Genomic DNA, 19,485 nt, shown 5'->3' with positions numbered 1-19,485 from the left:
CGGGCTCCGGTGTGGTGGGAGTGTTTGAATCTGGGCTATGAGCAGGTACAGCCACGTACAGGAGAAAAGGCAGTCTGCAGTGTACGGGTCTGAGTGCCTCAGTAATTGGAGTCCAGCGGTACTCTGCAGCCTCTCAAGGCTGGGAACTGCAAACAGCCAACCCCTGGCTGGGCTGAAGCCAAAAAGTGTCATTTTAAAGGAATTGGTGCTGTGATTTGTTAATTAAATCACACCCGCACACATAAACCTGCGGCCAAACCAACAAAATAAATAAATACAGCGCAGAACTCCCTTGCAGAGGGTTTTTCTCGCCGCTTTAGCTGGAGTGGAAGCGGTGCTGGAGTGTCGCTGTACGGAGTTGGCAAATATTTTTCTAAGTTTGGACTGGAAGCTGTCTTGCAATCCACCCACTCTCCTCGCTGGATCGGGGTGGGCTGGAGCCAGCTGGCACCAGCCCAGGGAACCGGTGCACCAGGTCAAGCAGGAGATGCTGGGATCCAGCAGAGGCTGGAGTGGATCATAGAGCTCCTGTCCCCTTCTGCTTATTCGCCTCCTAGAGCAAAAAATCCCTCTTTCAGGTGCTGCACATCCCTAGCTATGCCGGGCTTGCAGTGTGTCCCAGCCACACTGAGCTGGGGAGGGGTTTGCTGCTCTTTTATCTGTCTGGTGTAGCTGCTCGTAGTCATGCATCTAGGTTTAAGGAACTTATCAGAGCTGTTAAGCTGATAAAATTGTTCACCTGCCTCGAATTAGCACACTTTCAAATAGCTTGTTAAACCAGAGACAGCACACCTTGCATCTTGGATTTTGGAGAGTTGAGGTTTTCTTCATCTGAAATTTTCTTTGCACTGTAGGTTTGCCAAAAATAGGTTTATTTTGGGAAGCACGAATGTCAATTGACTAGAGGATACCAGACACTACTGTATTAAGAATAGTACAGAGGAAAGTTGATTCCTCAGTTTCTGCATCTTCGTTTTCCCATTTGCTTAGGGTGTTTCATTTTTCTATTACCATTAAAAAAACCAGCAGCTTCTTATTTCAGAAGGGGCAATGAACACTTCCTTATTACTCCTGAAATGTAGTGTATGCTTTAACGAGCGAAATAGCTGCTATCTGCCCAAAACACATCTATTCGTTGTGCAATCAGCAGTTTCATATGTAAAATTAATACTTAAATGGTGCCAGGAGTATTAAAGTGTATAACTATTATTATTTAAATGCCCTGAATTTATTTGGAACAGTCACATTTTTCTTGTGTATATTTTCATTTTGTCTTTATAATCTACATTTTCAAGACATCCAGCAGGTCAGCTATATACAGTTACACACGTTAGCTACTGTTTAATTTATTCCTGTATAATCCAGTATTATTAAATTCTGTGGACTAAGGAACTGATTCTGTTCATTAAAATCAATAGATGCAGTGTTGGTGTGTGTCTATGTACGATGTGGTGCTTTTTGTGTTTGTTGTTTTTTTTTTTAGGATCTATCCTTCATCATACAGCAAACTGATACATAAAGGGTCTGATCCTTTAGGCTTTACTCGGGGAAAATATCCACTGATGTCAATGCCTGAATAGGATCAGTCTCTTAAAAGGACTGTTTATTTGAAACTGCTGTAGCTATTATTATTTCCTTCTGGCAAAAAAATAATCTCACTCATCAAAGCTTTAGAAACAGCATCAAGAAAGCCAAGTTCAGCAGGTCTTTCAGCCATGAGGGCTGTCAGCCATGGCTCTGTGAAAGCGCAGCCTGGTACATCCCAGCGACCACTCAACCATCCCTTTTCTTTCTTGTCTTTATTTATTTAATTCTGTGCTCCAGCTCTTTTTGGTATCTGAAATCAATAATCTCTACCCATTACTGTTTTTGCTAATTTACAGTGATAACTGTGGTTCTGTTTTCATTAGGAGATGAAAGCCGGGAAATTAAAAAACAAATTACAGGGATGAGAAGATTACTGAATGACAGCACTGGAAGAATCTATCAACGGGTTGGCAAAGAAGGAGAAAAACTGAAGGAGGAGCCCCAAGATTTAGACTTAGCCTGGGCCCAGCGCCTGAATCCCCCTGCAGAGTCCCAGGCGAGCCTTCATCCCTCCCAGAGCGGTGCATGGAATGAATTAGCACCCCAAGCCAGCCATTTTTCAGGGCAATACGGAACTCGATCCAAAACGTTCCAAAATCAGACTCGAACTGTGGCATCCAATGGTATGATCTGTGTTAGATACTGAGAATGGTACTTTTTTTCCCCCTCTCCTTGTTCTGTACTAAATATCTGCCTTCGTTGTGATACATTGTACCACTGCACTGAAAGCAGTTATAGTTTAGAGTCTACAAAATGAGCACATAGTTATCACTTCAGAAAGGTGTGAAAGTGGGCACAGTGCATTCTGCTACCATCTGTCTTAGCTTTTAAAATGGTTTCCTGGTGATAGGACAGAATTACTCAATGCTTAATTTCTCTACAGTACTTACTAAAACAGCTTTTGCCATTGTTATAAAGTTCATGGCTAATTAAATGTCAACCTCTACCACTCCTCTTTGCCATGAGTAGTGTAGCGCTGTTGTGACACCACTCGTGGAGCAGGATTTTACTGCCTTTCACGAGGGGATGGCATCAGCCTTTTAACAGGCCACTGAACTGCAGGGACAAAATTCTATCACAGCCGTAGGCTTTTATTCCTATGAGACCGTCGGAGGAAAGAAGTGATGAAGTCTACCTATGAACAGTGTGTACTAGAGCGTGGCTCTTCTAGTACTGGCAGAGAATTCTGCCCTGGGGTAGATGGCAGTGTGCCTTTAAGATGCCTTTCTCTTGTTGTGTTAAGTCCCAGAGAATGAAAGTCTTGCTGCCACGTTAAAAAAACTGTGCTGTCAAAGTCCCACCATAACAACCTTCTAAATATGGAAGGACACAAAATTAATCACATATCTGCCTCCTTGCCCTGAGAGGCCCTGGGCACCAGCAGGGACAGTTCTCTGCATGCACAGAAGTGCCCAAGCCTGCACAGATTAGGTGCCTGGTTCCCAAATCCAGAAAGTAGGTGGAGCAGCACCTCTATCCCCTCTGGGGCCTGATTCAGCATGTGAGCTAAAACATGTTGACAGGATTTGGCCCCATATGCAAGAAAATGTCAGTGCTTTGATTTTTTTTAATGTGAGGAGGAAGGGTTCAGCTGATTTATGATACCTTACAGGTTAGAGTGGCCTGTGGGACAGTGAAAGAGTTGGGTTGAGCAACCTCCTGGGCTGGACAGGAGGAATGCCCAGGCTCCCAGCTCTTGGGGAAGTGCCCCAGGAGGCACCTCCCTCTGCAGCTGTCCTGCTGCAGAAAGGAATGCAATCTTTTGGGTTATTACATAAAGATGGGTGTGGGCCCTCTCCGCTGGCCACCTTTGAAAAGACAATCTGCGTAGCAATTTGGTAAGAGGTGTCTGCCTACAGTGAGATGTTGTGATCAGGCTGGGCAGTTTTGCTGCTTTGGCTCCAAAGCCTGGACTCTAGGAAAGGAAAACTTTTGATGAATTTCTGGGCTATGAGGAAGCTCTAAAACTGCTTTTCACCCAGCACACAGCTCTTCTGGGCATTGTGACATGCCTGATTCCCCCTGTCCCGTGCATTGAAAGCACTGAAAGCCTGAGCATCTAACTCAGCATTTTAGATGTTATTCAGCGGATGGACAAAGGCCCTAAAAGCTGGGTGTAGAGATGCTGAACAATACCTCAAGGGAGATACTCCTCCTTGGTACTTACCATGGTGTTTAACTTACCAGAGCAAAACTGTCCAGGCCTGACATAAGGTTGTTACCTGGGGCTGTCAGGCTGAGGTCATCACTGGGAAGATGTTCAGGTATCTGTAGCAGGTGATCCGAGTCCAGAAACTTTCTGTCCATTGTGGATAGATACTATATAGGAAGTAAAGGTACATCCTGTAGGCCCTCTGAATTACTGAAATTTGGATGCAGTAGACACATCAAGTCCATCTCACTGGTACAGTTACCTACTCATAGGATGGTTCAAGGAGAGGCTGGAATGGATGTTTAACAGAAAGCATTAGTGAGAAAGGTACTGACAAAAATAGAGCAAAGGAGGAATGGGGGGAGCCTAGACATTGCTGCAGCAGAGGAATGAGTAGGAACATACCTGAAAAGCAAAATGATTTACTCCAAGCCAGACTTAAGATGGCAGTTCCACAAGTCAGGATATTGGGTAGACACGTGTGACCCACTACATTTAGGGGAAGCCCCTTGGGGCTACAGTGAGCAACATGTCTGCCCTGTTTGAGACAACAAGCTCACAGAGTCTAAGACATTTGAGTTTCTTGTGTTCTGTGGGAAATCCAGCAGTGATGCAGCAGCTGAATTGCTTTTGGGCTATATCAAGATCATTTTCAATGGGTAGTACTTGCATGCTCTTCAAATATAAACTGGTAGCAATGTTACAACAGGTGAATTCCTTCTCAATAGATCCAGCTTCAAGAACCGCTGTTCTGGGCTACTTACTGCTCACTCAGGGAAAGCAGCTGATGTATTTGTGTCATCTCCTTCTCTCAGTCATACAAGCAGGTATCAAATTTGCCTGCTGGCTAGCTTCCAAAAGAGAGGGAGATGGCTCTTTAAAGACTCTTTCATAAAAATAAAAAGTCTGATCTCCTTTTAAAATTAAAAATTGATTTATAACAAGTAGAAAAGGGTTGCTTTTGTCCTCTAAAAATGATAAAGATAGTGCTTGGAACAATGACTGAGAACACTCTACAAGATGTTTCTTACAATACAATAACTGATCAGAGGAGGGAGGATAGAAAGAAAATAAAAAACCTTCATGAATATGTATGGAGTCAGTAGAACCCTGCTTTGATTTGAAATATTGGTGGTCTCTTTTCCCATTCCCAGTACCTATGGTAGATTTACATGGGTAATTTCTATCAATGCTAATGGGGATTGTAATGTAAATCCCCTGTGCCTCAGTGGGAAAATAGACCCTTTGGTTTTCCATCAGGAGTCTGTGTGCTTTTGTTAGGAACACGTTACATTGCAACAGGAAAGATGTACAGGTATTTACTGATACCATTTGTCCAAGTTTTCACATGCAGTTTACCATGATATAAAGTTTTTATTAAGAAGGAAACAAAAGCCACCAGCCCTGGTTCCCCACTATGGTCTTTTAGATACTGTTTCCGGAAGCCCACTAGAATATTGGATTCTGATCAAGAGAGAGGGCTGGTTTTATCTTGAGAAGCTGATTAGTCTTTAAACAACTGAGAAAGCACTGAAGGAAGGATGTTCTATTAATAAAACTCTCCTAATTTCATGGGACTCCCATTTCTGGGGTACCTACTTGTCTTACTGAAAGGTACAGAGTTATGCTGTTAAATTATAAGTAGTCTTGAAATTCATCTACCTAAAAGTCTACCTGTAACAGGTAGGTAAAGGGTATTAGTGGAGTCAAGATGAGGGATTCTGAGTAATCTGCTGCAAAGCTAAAGATAACATTATTTTTTTCCCTCTCTCCCTATAACAATAGACTAAACACTTTATGGACCATTGAAAAGGTAAAATCCTATCCATGCCCCAAGGAACTTCCAGTGAATAGAGAGTGTACAAAGGAAGGGTGAGATCAAACTAGGCAGAGTCCTGCTGAGTCAGAAACCTTTTTGTTTCAATTGGAGACTCACAGCCTGTTTTCCAGATAACTTCTTAGTTCTAAAAAGTTGTTTTATTTGCAGCTGAAACTTTGGAGAGATGAAGCCAGTCGTACTATTGCATTTGTATTTGCTCGATTTGCAGAGATTTTTGAACTAGTCCATTTATCTCAGTGCAGTTTTAACATGTATTTGTCCATGGATGATATCTTAAAATACCAAAATTTATAGTGTGGACATTCTGAATATCTGAGGAGAAGAGGAGAGTGACACCCAGAAGATGTCAGCAATCTTTAAGGGATACATCAGTTCAGCTTTACAAGTAGCTCACTTTTGGTGCACGACCATCAGTTTGCTCAAGTCTGATAGATGTTGCTTCAGATCTGAAGGACTGAATGGAAGAAGGTAGAGAACAAGTGCTTGGGAAGGGAAATGTGAGGATGGAGGGACACACTGGAAGAATTAGGAAAGAATGGTAGTGATTTAGGGGTGGTCAGATTTTCAGCCATTTCAAGTGAGGATTGAAGTCAGGGGATCTCTGTGGGTCTGACATCAGGGAGCTCTGATGAAAGAGCACAACCCAAACCTAAAATGATATTTGGCTGGTTTGGCTTCAGAGGAAAGCAAAAGTAATAACTAAAAATGGGAGGATTTATGAGTGGAGATTAAATGAGTTGCTTATGTTCACTTTATCTGGGTAATGATTAAAGGGCACCTGATAAGTGTCAGGCTATGGAAGAAAAAGGAAAATACTCTCTCCAAAGTCCACATGTGACACTAAGTGAGGTGATTCTTGTTAGGTCCATTTGTACCTGTCCTTGTAAAATGATCATCCCTCCTCTTGCATGCTTTGATGAGCAGTAAAATACCCATCAATTTAAATGACTGTAAGCATATTTTGAAAGGAAGGGAGGTGCATCCCATCTGGCCTCAGTTTCAGCCAGATACTGCTAGGTGTTTTGTTGAATTTGGAAATTTTTATTTGCAGCATTAAAGCTGGGGATACAGCTATTTTAAATTAAAGTGCAGGATGCAACTATCCAGATAAAGCCTGAAATCTGTCAGCTGTTACAGCTTGTCCTAATTCAGGACCTACAATGCAAAACTTCTGGAAAGCAAGGCACTAATAAAGGCAATGCTGAGGACTAGAAGTATGTAAGTCAAGCTAAACACTAGTAAGAATTACTAGAAAAAAAGAATGTCTTGAACTACTGTATTAATTTTCAAAGAGAAACTGTGGAAAGCCCATCTTGTAGGTCACAGTGCTGGAAAACATATCATAGAAAACAATCCCACCCTAGCAAACAGAAGGGCAGATTTGAAAGCTTTCTTTGCTGTGGTTCTTTTCTGTCCTGTTTTTTGGGGTATTTTTATTTTCATTCTCAATTCTTCACGTGGTAAAGAATCACATGTAACATTCAAGCAGTTTAAAAATTCCTAGACCCTCATTTGATGTACAGTACAAACCTTTATTACACAAGACTGTCTTCATTCTTTGTGAGACTGTTCCTGGAGATGGGCTTTTTTGTATGTGTGTGATAAAGTGAGCATGTTTATAATGAGGTTTGGTGCTTTTGTTATTCAAGATGAACCAGCCTGACAATAGAGAGCCCTGCTGTGAGGAGTGCATTGTATTCAGGCTTTTCTCCAGCCCATGTAACATTGCATCCCAACATGTTAGTAACTGGATAAAAACAAGTGGCCCTTTCCCCTGAAAAGGGACCATGTTGAAAATTACTTACTTTCTTACTTTGGATCTAGTTTCACAATCTGGTATATTGATAATAGTTTCAAACACCTGCAGCTAATTGTTGTTTGGGTGGGTTTTTGTGGGTTACATCATCTTTCCCCCATTTCATTCCTCTCTCTTTCAGGAGAAATCCCAATGGTGAATTCATCAGTTGGACCAAACTGCTGTACATGTAATTGCCAGTCAACCCTGCAAGCGATTCTTCAAGAGCTCAAGACCATGCGAAAATTGATGCAGATTCAAACAGGTACAATGTCCCACATGTGTTTATCTGTGACAAGCATCTAGTTGAATATGGCCAGGCTCGTTGCAGGGATGTTGAACTAGATGATCTTTGGAGATCCCTTCCAACCCAAACTGTTCTGTGACTCTATGATCTTCCTGTTGGGGAATGGTCTAATAAGACAGAAGTCTGTGTGGACACTCAGGAAAACTTGGGACTATTTCCTGCTCTGTTGACACATTGTTCAAAGTCAGATTTTCACAGATTTCTTGGAAATGTAATTATTACTTCTCAGACCCTTACCTGTAACATGGGATTTTATCTTACAGGAATCTTTTAAGGCTAAATTAAAAAAAATAAATCTAATGTGATTAGATACTCTTGTAATGAGAGCTCAGTGGGTAGGTCAATATGCCATAACCACCCCCAGTTTGTTTTCACAGTGCTGCTTAATTTGTGATTTGCTCACCAGTTCACTAATCTGAGCGGTAAGAAAAATGAAATTGGAATTGTCTAGTTCTCTGCTAGGTTGGGAGCTGAAACAGAACAGTGCAGAACCAGAAGAGCTCTAGAGCCAGCAAGATAATGAGACCGTGGCAGGTAGGAGCTAGGTAGGTCATCATGGGCTACTGGGAAGCTAAAAATCACTGTTAATACTAATAAAGAGTTGGACATGTTGGAGATTTTTTCAGTTGACTTGCCCATCCAGCATAAGTGATGGGGAGTGGAGCCATGGAGGTTTTTCTCTTGGAGTGGCTGGGTAAGACCTCTGTAAGAAAAGGGAGTGTTGAGTAATTAACTGAAACATGGGTGGAGTGAAGGGCTGACTAAACTCCTTGTCTGCACAGTGTGTAATGTTTGAGTGAGTGATGGGAAGGATCAGACAGGTTTTGTAGTATCAGTTGACATGCATAAAAATGCTTTTCTAGAAGTCATCAATTTACAAAGAAGCACACAAAGGCCCAGTTTTACAGTCTTTGCTGGGACATGGGCTTCTTTATCACTCCAATTTCATTGAAGTTACGTTGTGATTGGAAGTGGCTTGTGAGTGACAGCTATAGGAATGGGGTTTATGCCAAAAGAGCTGGCTCCTCAATAGCAGGAACATATCTTATTTATTATGTATCTACAGAGTAAGTACCTTGTTAATTCATGAAGCTCTTGATTCACTGGGAGTGCTTCATATTTTCTGAAATTATAGTTTTGCAGAGAAAAAAAAAATCATTTGGCATTTTTGTTGCTAAAAGGGAAAAAACCTAAAATGCAAACATGTAAGCGAAAATGTAGTAACTTGTTTTAGTGTTCAAACACCCTACTGTCTTAATTATGAACTACACATCACAGTCTTGTAAATCCTTGCCAGAAATTAAATATTCCAGAAATCTTTTAATAAACAGTATTGTAAGGTTTGTTTTTTTCTCAGGCTTTGTAGATGAGGACTTTTTGTAGCCCACTCATCATTTGAATGAGTTTGATCTACATGTGAAGCACTTCTGGCTTTTTTTGTTTCGACCTTGATTTTAGTGATTTATCCACACATATAATTGTATCTGGATAGCATTCTGCTAGTGAGTGAGTGAGGACTAACTCATATTGATACAGGTTCAGGATTGGTGCCTTAATTTATTGTGAATACTGAGAAATGCAAAATATTGATATATATATAAAATATGGTTTCTTATATTTCAGAGGTAACACATGTCAGTTTTTGTGTATGAGCAAAGCAAACCAATGCTACTTTGGGTTACCTTTTTTCCCAGAAATTAAACTATTGAATAGTGTTTTCACTCATTCTTGACATAATGGTACTTGAAATGTTCTTGCTGAGCTAATTAACTTGGAGACCACAGTCATAAAAATAACTGTAATTGCATTAGCACTTGTATTATCTTACTTTATCAAGAAAAGATCTTCAAAGACAGTGAGATTCTCAGTCATTCAAGAGGGTATGCAAATCAATCATCACTTAAGTGCTTCATGTCACCAACCACCCAGTGGTCACTAGGAGAAAGAACCACGTATTCCTAATTTTCCTAAAATGCTATTTATCACTATGTCTTGAAAAGCCTCATAGTATAGCTCACTGTCATTATTCCCATTGTGCAGACTGGAAAATTATGCAAAGGTGATAAAATGTGTTTCCCCTGCACCAGCAGTCCTGGAAGCCACACCACTTACCCAGAATATAAGTTCAGTGTGTCGGCGGTTTAATGATGCATCTCTGTGATTATATGTTTGCTTTTGTCTATAAAATTAATACATTACTTTCTTTCATTCAGTTGGGACTCAAAACAGACAGCAGCCTCCTGTTCCTCTGATTTGTGCACAAAAGTCAACAATATCAAGAAAGAGAAATAAAAAGAGAAAACTGCCCCTCAAAACTATTGAACCAGTTGCAATGAGTAAGAAACCCAGCGCTGCTGCAGAGAATGAAAAGAAGCTTTCAGCAAACTCAGAACGACTGAGTCTGCAAGCGATTGAACCCGCCCCAAAACCAGAAACCCCCGTTTCAGGATTTGGAATTATCCTTGAATCGGCTTCATCAGATGTAAGTTCAGGTTTTAACGCACAGGATCGCAGGGTTTTAAAGCACTAACTCATTCAGGAGAATCGGTACTCAAATCCCGTTGATGTCTCTTCCCACTTTTTGTTACAATAAACAAGCAAATCTTGGGTGGGGGTGAATGGAGATGTTAGGGTTAGATGAGAGGAGTGCTGATTACAAAGGTTGGGGGTTTTTTCCAACTTTTATGAGTGTGTAGTTCTTCCTTGAGTTCAAAGCTCTGGTTCTTTGCGCTTGTCGTAGGAACTTGCTCTTCATCTCTCCCACTGCCAAGAGCCACCGTGAGGTGAGGAGCCATGAAAAGTGCTGGATGTATAAACCATTCACAGCCAGTCATTGCTGTTGAATAGTAACACGTGTGCCTTTATCCTGCCAAGGGGTATTTATGTGCTCTCATGCCTGTCTGGTCCCACTGGCTTTGGGGGACTCCTCACCTCTATAATCTTCATATTCGGTCTTTGCTGAATCCGGTCATTTAGTCTCCATCACTGTGGTTGCTGGATGAGGGCCTTGACACTGTTGATGATGTCGATGTGACTAAAGAGGCCAAAATTCGCCTCTCTAAGAATGTCTTCTTTTCCCATGTAAAATTGCAGTAGACGTATTTTCTTGATTCGTGTACACAGTGATAGAAATTTCATGTATCTGGTGGCTGATTGGCTTTGTTTAATGACTAAATTGATGTCATCTGAACCAGTTCAGCGACAAGTAAACTGGTCATTACTTTCTCTAATATATTTTTAATTTTGAGCAGGCGCTTTCCAATTTCCTAAGTACTATGAGCTAGAAAAGCATAATTAAATTCAGTATTAATAAGCATAAATGAAAACAATGTAGCAGATAATGTCCTACCTTTCTGGAAGAGGGAACTAATAATAAAAAAGAGCTGTCATAATAATTCAGTTACAGAGATGCAAGCCACACCACTAATTAGGTTGCAGTCTCATGCCACAGAGGCAGTGTAGTGATACAGAGTAACTAGTTTGATGCTTTTTCAGAGGTTTTCCTTTTGTAGTACTGGGCTTAATAATGTTTGAGGGAAAGGTTTGGGGAGGGACTGGTAATTTATCTCCAGTATGCAATTTGTGCTTATAATTTTTCTTTGCTTGTGGCACTCTTGTCAGCTTGAAACACGGTTTTGAAAACAGTTTTGTACTTGCGATGGAATTTAATTTGGCTTTATGAATGTGTTCCATCGCTGGACACGATTCTTTGTAGTTGCCAATTTGACCTAAGGAAAAAAAGAAGAGAAAACATGTGGCTCATAAATCAGGCCCTCATCTGCCCACCCATGCTTGGGCCCCTGCTTGCCACAGTAGTTGCTTGACTAAATTTACAGAGCCAGAACCCTGAGAGAAACAAATTGATTTTGCTTTGTCTTTGGAAAGAAAACATTTGAGTTCTGAAAACAGATACATTTAATGTGAAAATAAAATGTGACCCTAACCGTTTTGAGAAAGCTAAAGGAAGTCACTTCTGTCAGAATGAATGGCAGCATTATCTTTTTCTGTTTATTCATAAGTATCTCTGGTGTGCTCATGACCAGCATGTCTGAATGCCTGAAAAAACTGAAAGACACTTTACACAGCACCATGTTCCCTTGAGGATATTCCACAGGTTGTCTGTAGTGTGTGCTGTGTCATGCACACCACCACTGCTGCCACTGCTGTTTTGCCAGCACTTATTGAACTTCAAGAAAAATCCAAGTTTAACGGGTATAAAATTGGGGCTGCCAAAACGAGTGCAATTAGTTCAGACCTGCTGTGATGAAATACTGCTGCTTACAGAGATGGAAAAAGTCTTTGTGAGAGCAACCCTTAATCTGGCCCATGGATCAGAGAACCTGCTTTTTAAATGTAATGATCTGTTACTCTTAGTTAAACGTTCTTGTGTTTGTTCTACAGTTATAGTATTTCATTTATAACCTAATAATTTTTAATCTATGTATTACGACCTACTAAAAAGTCTAGGATTAAATCTAATTCACTACCTGTTAATTTTAGCACAGCAGAAGCCTTTGGCATTCAGGTCTTATTTGTTTTATTGTACACGAATAGTTTACCCACCAATTCCTTAAGCATGATCATTGTCTACTAACAAGTGCTTTTTCCTTGAGAAATCGTATTCAAAGTGATCATAAAGTTCAATTAGTTACTGATTGTCTTTGATTGAAGAGTGGTTTACTACTAAAGGGAAAGCAAGAATAAATCATGGTTTTCCTCCAAATTATTTCACTGATAAATTGATTCCTATATTAAGAATAAAATAGCCAAGCTAAAATAAAGCTGACTCCTCCATTCTGGTGCAGTGCTGAGGTTTGAGATGTATTTTATGACTGTATTACGGGGTGGTTGGTAACCTGTCAAAGCCTAATGCAGGTGTTCTAAAGTGAACTTAGGGAAGACAGAAACCTCCCACAGAGCAGAAGGGCAAAAGCTTACTTGATCTTGATTTTTCAGTATGAATACAGGCCATGAAAGTGGGGCCTCACAATCATCCTGGCTTTTTGGGATTTAAGCAGAAAAGGTACCACAAGAGTAACTGGCCTTTGGTGGTTCCATCAATGGTGTGGCCAGCAGGATGAGGCAGTGATTGTCCCCCTGTGCTCAGCACTGGTGAGGCCACACCAGTCCTGGGGTCAGTTTTGGCCCCTCACTACAAGACACACATTGAGGGGCTGGAGCATGTCCAGAGAAGGGCGGTGGAGCTGGGAAAGGGTCTGGAGCACAAGTGTGATGAGGAGCAGCTGAGGGAGCTGGGGGAGGCTCAGCCTGGAGGAGGTTCAGGGGTGACCTTCTTGCTCTCTACAACTCGCTGACAGGAAGTTGTAGCCATGTGGTGATCCATCTCTTTTCCCAATTAACAAGCAACAGGACAAGAGAAGATGGCCTCAAATTGCACCAGGGAAGGTTTAGATTGGATATTAGGAAAAATTTCTTCCCTGAAAGGGTTGTCAAGCACTGGCACAGGCTACCATGGGAAGTGGAAGAGTCACTATCCCTGGAGGTATTTACTAGATGTAGCACTTGAGGACATGGTTTAGTGGTGGGCTTGGCAGTGCTGGGTTAAACATTGGACTTGATAATCTTATGAGTCTTTTCCAACCTAAACAATTCTATGATTAGTGAAGATGGTTTGTCTACCCTGGGTGTCTGTCATCCAGGTCATCTTAGATGTCTCCCAGAAGACCCAAGTAACAGACCAGGATACCTTCATCACCATGACAACTACATTCTGGGTTTTGATGAACATGAAATAGAATTTTTCCCAAGCTGCAAACTTGGCCCACATTTATTTACTCTTGAAAATCTTTTCTGTCACCAGAAAGTTTAGAAGTAACATATTAAAAACCCACCTACATCAGAGTATTGTCAGATGTCAAATAGAGTAACTCTGACTGTTTTACTGGATCCAACATTTTGAAAGTTCTCAAGGTAAAAAACAACTTTTCATCCAGAACAAGCTGAGAAACTACACGCTTTTAAGATTTTTTTTGTTGTTGTTGTTGCTATCTGCATGTTTTAAGATTCTTCATCCTGACTTCCCAAAGCATTGTAATCTTCATGGCTCAACACATATCCATATCTCATGATAGTACATTCTTTGAAAGTATGCTGCTTGCTATAACTCTCTTGATACTGATTTTTAAAAATCCATGGGAAAAGAGTTACACAGCCAAATTGTTCTGAGGTTGGCAGCCCTTTCTTCTGTCTAGACTCAAGATGTTTGCAGGTGATTTGATGGGAGATGGCACTTGCTCTTGCTCTGTAAACGTCTTTGAAAATGCACCATCATTGGTGGATATATTTTCATGTAGGAGAAAAAAAGCAAGTTCTTAGGAGCAAGGCTGAAATGTTGCCTTATTTTCATCATGACCACAGATTTTTTTCCCTCCTTGCCAGCTTCCAAATAATATTTTAAAAATTTTAGTTTATTCATGAAAAAATATAGTGAAGAAATATAATTATTCCACGCAGAAGTCTTACATAAGCATTACGAAGAAAATTCTGCAAATACTGTTCATGTAATTTCTGATATGTACAGACAGGGGCAGCAAAAAGGCTCTTGGTAAGGGGACTTCTCAAAGGCCTTGCCTGCTTTGACCCAGAATGTACCTGAGAGAAGATTCTTGTGAAATACAGTATGGTTGTCTTTCCTCTTCTTCCCCTCTGTCTCATTTGCTAGCAGTCCTGTAAATCCCTGAGATTTCCTGTTGAGGATTTCTGTGCTGGAATAATCTGTCTGTCTGACATCATCCTCTTCTAAGGATGCGTTTTGGGAATATGAAAAGGAGGGAGAAATGGATGCTCAGCAAGGGTGGGCTCCAAGGGCAACTTCAGACTCATCATCCAGCTCTACTTGTATGTGCCATATCTGCACTAGAAGCCCTCCTGGGAAACCATGTGGAATGGACCAGTATCCCTGCATTTGTGCTTCTTGGAAATGCCTGGCTGCCCCACAGCACTTGGCAGTGAAACAAGTCCATTAAATGGTTAGATACATGTCTAAAACGCGTCTCTTAGGAGCATTGCCCTGGGACGATCCTCTGGGTTGCAATTATTACCCAGTATTGAAAGATATCTCTTGTCTTTTTGTTAGCTGCACACCTAGAAATAATGTCAGTAATTGTTAACTATTACAGAGGCCAGACAGATTATTTGATTTGCCTTTTAAGGTGCTTATTCACTGATGGGGTTTGATTTCAATGAATTAGGCTGCTGAGGTCCTGAATAGCTGGGAAGAGATCCCGTGGTTTGGTGATGTGATTGTAAAGTCTCATCAGATGCATGATTGAAATAAAACAACGTCTTTGAATGCTCGTTTAATTAAAGCATTTGTATTCTTTTGGTAGCCAGAAGTGCAACTTGCAGAAGGCTTTGATGTCTTCATGCCAAAATCTCAGCTGGACTCTATACTATCAAACTACACTCGCTCAGGAAGTCTGCTCTTTAGGAAGCTGGTCTGTGCATTTTTTGATGACAAGACTTTGGCTAACTCTTTACCAAATGGCAAAAGGAAAAGAGGGCTCAATGACAACCGGAAAGGACTAGACCAAAATATTGTGGGTGCAATAAAAGGTATGTTTTCTGCTTTCCTTCACATATGTAATTAGAACATATTCTCAGCTAAGAAGAGTGTAAGGGGATTAGAATTTCTGACGTGTGTTAGGTCTATTAAAATATGCAGTCTTATTTTTATTCCCTTTCATTCACTTGTTAAAAATAGCTTCTACGGGGACAGCTTGTGTTCATTTTAAGCCAATGATCCTGGTTTCTGAAGTCAGGCTCTAAGGTTAGAAACTCAATGTTCATATAAGATAATTACTTTTTTTCCCTGTATATCAGAGATGCCAAGAAATCTTGAAAACGTAATGACAGTATAACTGATACCCTTCAATCAAAATTCCGAGTCTTGCACTGCATCTGACTGTGTCTGCTCTGTAAATTGTTTAGTAGTGGGTGGCTGGATTGGGGAGAGATGGAGGAAGGTAATGCTGGGGCTGAGATGAGTTTGATGCTCATAAGAACTGGTGGTCGTTCTTCTCGGGGAGCACATTTCTTGGTCAGTGTGAGCATCCTGTGCTGGGTGGTTTTTCTTAGTGATCACTGCTTTCTAGCTTCCAAAGAACACAAGTACCTTCAAACTCTCTGATCACAACATATAAGGAGCTAGTATTAGACCAGAGGTTCTGAACTGGATTCTATTTATTTCGAAATCTGATATTGTAGGGAAAATACCCAAGTTACCAAAAAACAGTCTATGTTGCAAAGCGAAGCTTATTTTAGAGGCTGTGACTCATCCTCAGGTACAGATTGCTTACTTAGGAGACACAGGGCAATGAGAAGAGTTTCTGTAAGTGTGTTGGCAGCAAAAGGAGGCAGGAGGACCTTTTGCAACCACCTCTCTGCCAACTTTTGGACCCCTCTCGCCATGAAAGAAGGACATTGACATACTGGCTTGAGTCCAGTGGAGGGCCACCAAGACTTACAGTACTAAAGCAGGGAAGTGGTGAAGTGTCACAGGTGGAGAGGCTGAGAGAACTGGAGAGAAAATGATTTAGGAGAAACCTTATTGCTGTCCACAACTACCTAGTGGGATGGTGTAGAGAAGATGGAGTCAGACTCTTCTCAGAGGCACAAGAGGCATTGGACACATGGAAAATTGCAATGTGAAGGCTGGACATGAAGGCCTTTGGAGGACCCTTCCAAGCTGTTTATTTTTGCAACAAAGTTGTGCCTGTGTCTTAACCTTATACATTTTACGGAGTAGCTGGCAGCCTTTCTTACAGTTATGCTTGTAATCAAGTTTAAGTCACAAACATTTTTTTGCACCTTCCTTTCTTGAGCTCAATAATCTGCAAAAATCTGAGTCTGATTTCACTCTATATCATTCTTCATTGAAAACTTTAATAAATAAGTTAAATGGAAGAAAAAGCACTCAAAATTACTTTTTTTTTAAATCTCTAACTTGAACAGCACTCGATAAAAGAAATGTTTTACAGTAAATGCAGCAGCACTATTAAAATAGCAGCCATCACCCCCTGCAGAGAGCAATGTTTCTCAGTAGCTAAGCCCATATTAGTGGAGCAAATTCCGAGGCTGCTCTTAACCTCTTCGCTTGAGTTTGGGAGAAGAAAGAGGGGAGTTGTAGTTCCAAGAGACAAATTTCGTTTGTAATGATACTACTAGGAACCACTGTAATAACAGTGATCTTTATTGGCATTTACAGTATTGCCCAAACGCCGCTGCCTGATTCCTGATAGGGAAGCCTATCCCTAAAAGCTATGCTGGAATAAGATGCCAAGAGCTGACGTCCTGTGGATCTTTGCTCAGTCTGGCTCCAATAGCACCCTTCTTCCCTCCAAGGATCTGGGCTGTCACACACTGTAGTTTCATTTATTCCAAGAAATAACTAAGCCAGTATGAAATCTCTGCAGGAACAACATCATGTTGTTTGCATTATTATCATTAGCACATTCCTCTACCACGTGCCCAGATACCCTTTATTGGCACTTCTAGTCCTTTTCCATCACAGAGATACAAAAGGCTACATTCACGACATAAAAGTGCAGGGAATTTGAAGGAAGGACTGTTTGCTTGAAAATTGCTCTTCCTGTCGGAAAACATTTTCACTGCCATCCTTACAAGTAATTTAATGCTTCTGCAACAGGATGATTAGCCAGGGAGCAATTCTCTCTTTTGACTTTGGGTATTCAGTGGCACTTGTTGAATCAGTTGCAGTGTTTTTCCTGGGCAATCAGCTTCCCTTGTGTGCTGCACCAGTCTTTCACTCAGAACTGAGGAAAAAAAAAAATGAAAAAATAAAAATAATCAGAAGCAGTTATTTTTCCTTTATGTTGTTGAGTAGGAATTCAGCCAGTGAAATCCTTCCCTGCAGAAATCAATGAGCTGTGTTCAGATATATAAGTGTGATGTATCCCTCAGGGATCCATACTGGAACCAGTACTATTCAATATTTTCATCAGTAACACAGACAGTGGTTTCTAGGGCACCCTCAGCAAGTTTGCAATGACACCAGGCCAAATGGGGCAGTTGATTTCCTAAAGGGAAGGGATGCCATCCAGAAGGACCTTGGCAGGCATGAGGAATGGGTCGATGTGAACCTCCTGACATTTAACAAGGCCAAGTGCAAGGCCTGCACCTGAGTCAGGGCAATGCCCACTGTCAGGATAGACTTAGGGATGAAGGGATTGAGAACAGCCCTGCAGAGAAGGACGTGGGGATACTGGTGGACAAAAAATTAGATAGGAGCCAGCAATGTGTACTCACAGCTAGAAAGCCAACCATGTCCTGTGCTGCATCACCAGCAGCATGGGCAGCAGGTCAAGGGAGGTGATTCTGCCCCTCTACTCCGCTCTGGTGAGACCCCACCTGCAGTGCTGCACCCAGCTCTGGGGTCCTCAGCACAGGAAAGGCATGGACCTGTTGGAACCAGTCCAGAGGAGGGTCACAAAGATGATCAGAGACCTGGAGCACCTCTCCTGTGAAGACAGGATGAGAAAGCTGGTGTTGTTCAGCCTGGAGAAGAGAAGGCTCTGGGGAGACCTTATTGTGGCCTTCTAATATAAAATGGGGGCTTGTAAGAAAGGTGAGGATGGATATTTTACCAAAGCCTATACTCATGGCAGGGCTTCGCGAACGAAGATTTGGGAATTGGGTACCAAAGCCTGTAGTGACAGAACAAAGGAGCAATAGTTTTAAACTGAGTGTAGGTTTAGATTGGACATAAGGAAGACCTTTTTTTTGTTTGTTTTTATGATGAGGGTGGTGAGGCACTGGCAGAATTTACCCAGAGGAACTGTGGCTGCCCCTTACCTGGAAGTGTTCAATGTCAGCTTGGCCAGGGCTTTGAGCAACCTGATGAAGTGCAAGATGTCCCTGCCCATGGCAGGGGGGTTGGACTAGGCAATCTTCAAAGTGCCCTTTCAACTCAAACCGGTCTCTGTTTCTATGACAGAGCGATTGTTAACACTGTGCAGCTCAGATGGACTAGAAAGAGCAGGTCACACTTCTCCTGCCTCCTTGCTATTCAGTTCCCATTCGTTTTTGTCCACATTGGTCTTTCCCTAACCACACATTGAGCAATCAAGGCTCTTTTGCCTTTCATTCAAGAAAAGAACAAACAAGTTAGAGAAGAGAAGCAAGTTAACATCCTCACTCTCTAAGACTGCCAGCCTCTGGCTCACTGTGCAGGAAACAAGGGGCAGGAGTTGTAATTCCCACAGTGGGCACCTGTGGCAGGTGGCCTGGGGACAGCCTGGTGTCACGGATTGTCCCCAGGCCCTGGTCACGAGCGGGAACTGCAATTGCAGTCATAAGTCATTAATTAGGTTCCCGTTGTGTCAGGTACCATATGGATTGAGAAGGGAAAGGGTATTTCTGCCTTCAGAAAGACGGTGATTGTTGCAAGTCGGACTCTGTGAATGCGTGGGGATGTACTGACTTCTCTAGGCAGCCCTCAGAGTTGGTCTGACATCCTTGCAGATCAGACTGCAGAGGAAAGTATTGCTAATGCCTGTCATGCCATGGTTTTGTGAAGTTGTTAACATGGAAGGAGTTTGCAGGGGGGTATTGCTCTTGGTTCCTTTATACTTAGCAGCTGGCACTGCTTCAAAAGTATGTGTATAAAAATACTGAAATTGTCTTTTTTTTTTGCTACATGTTTCCCCATCCCATTTGTGTGACATTTATTCTCAAGGATTACAAATTCCTTGAGCTGGGACCAGTTTTGTCTCTTTGTTTGCCAGTCATAATTGGACACTGGGCTCTGAGACCTCTGACCAAGA

At 41.6% G+C, this 19,485-nt stretch overlaps 1 protein-coding gene across 6 annotated transcripts in view; it reads left to right on the top strand.

The window, feature by feature from the left end:
* The window catches only part of BEND7 (BEN domain containing 7), a 46,782-nt gene that overhangs the window by 11,774 nt on the left and 15,523 nt on the right, over positions 1-19,485 (top strand). For all 6 annotated transcript variants that reach the window (XM_032688266.1, XM_032688267.1, XM_032688269.1 and 3 more), the window contains 4 exons: positions 1,911-2,210; positions 7,517-7,639; positions 9,895-10,163; positions 15,031-15,256. In XM_032688266.1, coding sequence (XP_032544157.1) covers positions 1,911-2,210; positions 7,517-7,639; positions 9,895-10,163; positions 15,031-15,256 — 918 coding nt within the window. The remainder of the gene's footprint in view (positions 1-1,910; positions 2,211-7,516; positions 7,640-9,894; positions 10,164-15,030; positions 15,257-19,485) is intronic.

Source organism: Chiroxiphia lanceolata, chromosome 5 (genome assembly GCF_009829145.1).
Source record: "Chiroxiphia lanceolata isolate bChiLan1 chromosome 5, bChiLan1.pri, whole genome shotgun sequence".
Taxonomy (NCBI): Eukaryota; Metazoa; Chordata; class Aves; order Passeriformes; family Pipridae; genus Chiroxiphia; species Chiroxiphia lanceolata.
This window is presented reverse-complemented; position numbering and strand designations above follow the sequence as displayed.